This window comes from Bactrocera tryoni, chromosome 2 (assembly GCF_016617805.1).
Source record: "Bactrocera tryoni isolate S06 chromosome 2, CSIRO_BtryS06_freeze2, whole genome shotgun sequence".
NCBI lineage: Eukaryota > Metazoa > Arthropoda > Insecta > Diptera > Tephritidae > Bactrocera > Bactrocera tryoni.
The window spans coordinates 55,423,660-55,429,659 of record NC_052500.1 but is presented as its reverse complement, the minus strand read 5'-3'; the positions used below and the strand labels follow the sequence as shown (position 1 = coordinate 55,429,659).

Genomic DNA, 6,000 nt, shown 5'->3' with positions numbered 1-6,000 from the left:
TTCAAAAAAAAAACTGCACAACACAACTGGGCATACGCGAGTGGACTTGTTAGCATGGAGTTGCAACGCAACTGCCTATTTGCTTGAACATGCGGTATAGTTTGTTCGATTCACTACTCTTCAACCCTTTGTGGATCAAAACTACTAACTAACTAACTAAAAAATTATGTATAAATTAGTATCGCAGTAAAAAAGCTTTACATCTTTGCTTAAATTTTAAATTTTTGAGCAATATTATCGACAAATCTGTATATAAAAATTATTCAAATAATAATTCATTGTCTTATTTAATTCCATTACAGCATCAACTACTTTCAATAATGAATATTCTCGTGGACTGTATAAACCAACCAAAGCTTTCATAAAAATGCATTAAAAGCAATAAAACAAGGCTTTGTTATAAATACTGAGCGAGTAGTCGCTTTCAATGAGATTACTTGTAAATAAACATCCGCGATAAGAACAAACAAATGCCATGCCGTCGATACGCGCAACATGCTTTACAAAGGTATTGAGGCAGCCAGCAGGCAGCTTATTATTCGTTTTGATATTTATGTGCCATAAAACTGATTTCAGTTTAATTGAAACAGCTGCCGATGTGATAAGTAAGTAATGCAACTTTTATGCACTTATGTATATATAAAAAAAAAATATTTACTTAAGAGAATATGAAATGCTTAATTATTATAATACATTAATTTAAAGGCTTATTGGTTATTAACACAAAATAAAATATTAATAATTTTGTATATACGTATGTATATAGAATTTTTAAAAAGCGTATATTACTTATAATTATTTCTATTGAGTAGAATTGGGGTTTAATAAATCAATACATGGCTTTGTAATACAATTGGGTATTAGGTGATATTAATTCCGACACTCATATTGGGTGGCCGAAAAAGTCTTTTCATATTCCGCTATTTTTCCGCTAGTCCCGAATTTTATTTTTGTTTTTTTTATAAATGAAGCTTAAAATCTGATCTTTTCAACACTATATGGTATGACAAAATGTGATTAGTAGCACTGGAGATATACGACTGCAACGACGTCTATTGACAAAATACGAAAAGACTTTTTCGACTACTCAGTATTAAGTAAAATGAATGAATGTATTATTTGGGTCCATAATAACATTTGTTTTGGGTGTTTTTTTCAAAATTTTAACATTTATTGAAGAAAAACTAGGATTTAAGCTATAATTTTTTCCCATCTTTCTGGAAATTTTTGGATTCCATCTTAAAAGAACTGCCCAGAGAATAGCGCATAGCGAATAATTTTTGATATCTTGCTTTGATGTGAAGCGTATGCCAGTGAGGGCGATCTTCATCGACCAGAACAAATGTTACTCAGAAGGAGCAAGGTCTAGGCTTCGACTAGCCGCTGTCAAATACTTTTCAACCGACCTTACAACATGAGGCTAAACTTGGTTCGCAAGTTAAAGCCGTCGAAAATTCAGGGTATTTTTCGGCAATCTTTCGATTCAATTGGATGAGCTGTTATTGCTAGTGTTCCCCATTGATAGTTCAGCAGGTTTTAGAAGTTCTCAATGCAGCACGCTCTTCCGATTCCACCAAATGCAGAGCATTTCGATTTTCTTGTTGATTTGGGTTTAAGATTGTCATAACGGATTCAGTCATAATCCAATGCAAAAACAACTTTTTTTTAAGAGAAGACTGTATTTGACAAGAGTCTTCAAGGAGCAAAGCTCTCAGTTTCCTAACTTCTAGATTTTTTCGGCCCAGAACGTTCATCATCTTCCAAAACCATAATTTTTCAATCGTATAAACCACCTTGGGAAGTACACCTTTCGACTGAAGTTTTCTTCATATTAAAGTACAGAAAAAGAACTCACTCTTTTCCACGTACCAAGCTCGACATACGACTCTGCCTGAAAAAAAACAATTATTGTTGTTTACACTTCAAATAATTGACATGTATAGAAGAAAAGACTAAGAAGCAGCGTTCCAACATATCTATTTACGCCATCTCTTGACAAAACCCAACGAATTTATATATAGTTATTGACGTAACACAAATATATCTTTGATGACGGTATTCACCATTAAATTCTTAAAATATTGCTCTCCGAAATTTCTTCCTAAATACCTATGATTATCTTTTTTATTGGCGTGCACCGTTTACGCGGTTATAGCCGAGATTATTTTATACAATATTTTTATATTAAAATTGAAAAGTCGTAGTTACACCAAATGCTTTCCACTTTTTCTCAGATTATTTGTCTTGTTCTTTCAGCCGATCCTAAATTCAGTTTTCCAATTGTAAATGTCACAGCCTCTGTTGGGCGTGAAGCCTTTCTGACATGTGTTGTACAGGATTTGGGATCGTTTAAGGTGAGTAAAGTGAAGTAGTTTTGTGCTTAAAACTCATGAAACTGTAATTGATTTTGAAAGATTTATTCTATATTTCTATTTTACATTAAAAAAATCAGATAACATGAAAGAAAGTACGAGATGTATTTATGATATCAGTTTTGTTTTGAAAAGGAAGGACGCAACGAAGTAAACAGACGAAAGAGAAAAATTTCAAAATTAACACAGTCTGTTTTATTACAATAACGCTACTTTTATGATCATTTCTTTTATAATGTTCCAGTCGACAATCCGATCCCATCAACCTTGATACCTTTCTTCCATCACTATTAGATCCTAGTAAAAAATTTCAAAGTTATTCGAAAACTTCCGAATACCATTAGGAAGATAGTCTAACTTAGTACTCGTGTTTGGTTCAAACGACTGAAGCTTGTCAAAATATTTTGCATAATTTCTTCATAATTCGGTTCCTTCTGGTTAGTTATGAAATTTTCTACTATCAACATGCTAAAACACCTAAAGGGTTATCCATATCAAGAAGTGTTTTCTCAATAAATCCGTTGATTGATGGGATGTGTGGGAAGTGGCGCCGTGATGAGCCTCAATTTCCATATCAAATAGTCGGTTATCATGGCGGGATAACGGTCACCGTTGACGGTTGCGTTCTCAACAGTATCATTTTTGAAGAAATATAGATCGATGATTTCACCAGATCACAAACCACACCAAATCGTTGCTTTTTTTGTATGAAATGGTCGCTCTTGAATCTCTTCAAGTAGCTATTTGTCTCTAATGTGGCAATTAGTTTGTTTACAAACCCATTGAACCAGAAATGAACATCATCACTGAATAAAATTTGGCTCGAAAACATCGGATCTTCTGGGAACTTTTCAAGAGCACATAAATCGAAGCGATGTCGCTTGGGAAGGTCGAGCGTTAGTCCGAGTTGTTGCGAACTGTACCACATGGACTCTCTACGGTCTTCATGTCACTCTCAGCTACGGCTGCTATATATTCTTCACTGCGTGCTGGACGTGGTCTATTCGGTCAAATGAATGCTAGGTCTCAAGATGGGTGATGATGCTGCAAATAGTATGCTTAGTAGGCCGATTATGTTCACTATAATTTGAGCGTGAGCTTTTACAAGGTCTGTCGCAAAAGAAACAGGACAATTAGCATTTCAAATGAGTGTTTAAGGTCATTTTTCGGAATGCTCTTGAGAATATCGGTCGTCGCCTTTTGGATAGCTGAAATGTCCTGAAACCAGTGCCCTTTCATGGGCAAATGAAGTTTTCCAAATAGGTAAAAATCACAGGGTGCCAGATCAGGTGAGTGGGGTGAGTGATTAATGGTTAATATGGAGTTTTTTGTCAAAAAATCAGTGACAAGCGTCGACCGATGACACGGCGCATTATCGTGCAACAGGCGCCAGGACCCTGCCTCACGGTATTGTGGTCGAGCACGACGAATGCGTGACAAAAGACGCTTCATAACACCAAGGTAAAACACAGCATTAATCGTTTGGTCAGGTGGGACGAACTCTCGGTGTACAATACCCTCGGAATCGTAAAAACAAATCAGCATTGTCTTTATTTTTGACTTCTGATGACGACCGACTTCTGATCGTCACAGAGGTCCTCACGACCTTCTTGGAATCGCTTAAATCACTCATGCATATTAGTACAGGATAGGCACTGATCACCATAAACTTTTTTCATCATTTGAAATGTTTCAGTAAACGTTTTCCTATGTTTAAAACAAAATTTAATATTTGCTCTTTGTTCAAAATGCATTTTACGACCGATGTCCAAAAGCTGCTGTCACTTTTTGATCGATAACATCGATTGTAGTTATCCAATTGTCTTAAAATTTTTACGAAATGTCAACAAGAGATCAAGCTTTTTATTTATATACCCACCAATAGGTGGCGCCACCGGAAACAGTTATATTTAAAAAGTTCTGTTTCTTTTGCGACAGACCTTGTATAACAAAGTTAAGCGATTTGTAAACGTTATTCAGGCGTAAGTCTTTGCATGATGAAGACAAAGCAAAACTGAACAACAATAACATGACATGACAGCTTGAAACGACGCTCGATTATTGAAAAAAAGTAACTCTACTTGTATTACTCGTAATTTTCTTTGATGAGCTTCGTGCGCTAATATCTTTTGTTGCGTTCGTCTCATCTGAAAATCCATGCAGTCGAGTGTTGTTTACTTGCGAGCTCTTAACGATATCATAGATGCATTTCACAGAGCGTTATCGTACCCTTTAAACATTTTTCTCGACTAAAATACATAAGCCTTTTTTGAGCGATTGACAAATTATGTAGGTTCCAACGTAAACAAATTTTTTTATAGTCAAATATTCATGCAATATTGATGTTATGCCTATTGTTTGTCTAAATTTTATGATGGGTCACATGTAAATTTTTCAATACATGTAAATTTTCCAATACTTGCTTGGGGAGCTTTCACCTAACTAACTCAAAACGTGTCAAGAAAATCAATTTGCAAATATTACACCACAAAAGAACTTAAAAACAAATATTCAGGATTATCAAATCATAAACCGAAAGCTCTCTTTTGTAAAACTTTCACCCACCCATAAAACTTAAAATCTCACAGAAACAAGTTAATTTACAAATAGTATTTCACAAAACACCCCCACTTCAACAAAAGAAGCACTCAAGTACATCAAATCACAAAGCACCATATCCCTACTATAACTTAAATCACTTAACTTGAAATCACATAACTATATTGCAATAAAGGTGCGAGTAATAAACGTAAAAGTCACAGCTATAATAAGCAATAATAATGAAACAATGAAAGCTGAAGCTCATAAAAAGTAATTGAATTATGAGACGCATTAAGTAGATGAGCCAGAAAGTAATCAAAGCTGTGAAAGCCGCAATTGCGGTCTTATAGGTGGCTACACTGACGTAGCGGATTATAGTGGGTGCTTTGGCACGCTTGCTTGCTACTGATTTAGTATGTGATAACCGCAATAAAGTTTTGTTATAATAAAACCAGTTATTTGTCGGTACTTATAGACCTTCATATCGTAATATATTTTCACGCACTAACCACAAGTATGTGACAATTTCATAAGCGTTTTATCGATGAAACGTTTAACCCAAAATTAGGCGTACTAGCACGAAAGTCTCAATCTCATTTAATAATATATATGTATGTAGTTGCTTATATCGCTAATATGATACTTAGACTTTCATGTCTTATCTCACCTATCAGCCTGTCTGTCGGCAGGAATCAAAACAATTTGTCTGTCTCATTAACAATTCCTCATAGGCAATGTTGCTGTGTCGAATTTACCGCTATTTACGCACAACGGTAACACTTTAACAGCACATTAGCCATAATCAACTACTTATGACGCGTACAGCCAACATTTTGTTATTCATATGTGTCCGCAAATGACAGCAGGGAGTCCCGGTATTTGTTTGAATATGTTTATTTAACTGTGTGTGTGTGTGTGCATAAGTGTCGTATTATAACCGAAGTGGGCAGAAATGTACACCAAAATACTATAAGCGAACACTTAGTGTTAAACAAATGCGAAACAACAACTTGCCGACCCATTCAGTAGACATATATTGTATAAGAGGCACATACAAACACAGATATGAATCTTATGCTCTTTAAAT

The 6,000-nt window shown here is 35.0% G+C and overlaps 1 protein-coding gene across 4 annotated transcripts in view; it reads left to right on the top strand.

Annotated features, from left to right (window-relative positions):
- The first annotated feature begins 308 nt into the window (after window positions 1–308).
- The window catches only part of LOC120768260 (limbic system-associated membrane protein), a 68,742-nt gene continuing 63,050 nt past the window's right edge, over window positions 309–6,000 (top strand). For 3 of the 4 annotated variants that reach the window (XM_040094855.1, XM_040094856.1, XM_040094854.1), the window contains exons 1-2: window positions 309–605; window positions 2,257–2,354. In XM_040094855.1, coding sequence (XP_039950789.1) covers window positions 476–605; window positions 2,257–2,354 — 228 coding nt within the window. In that variant the 5' untranslated portion in view covers window positions 309–475. The remainder of the gene's footprint in view (window positions 606–2,256; window positions 2,355–6,000) is intronic. The other variant, XM_040094857.1, reaches the window with a different exon arrangement.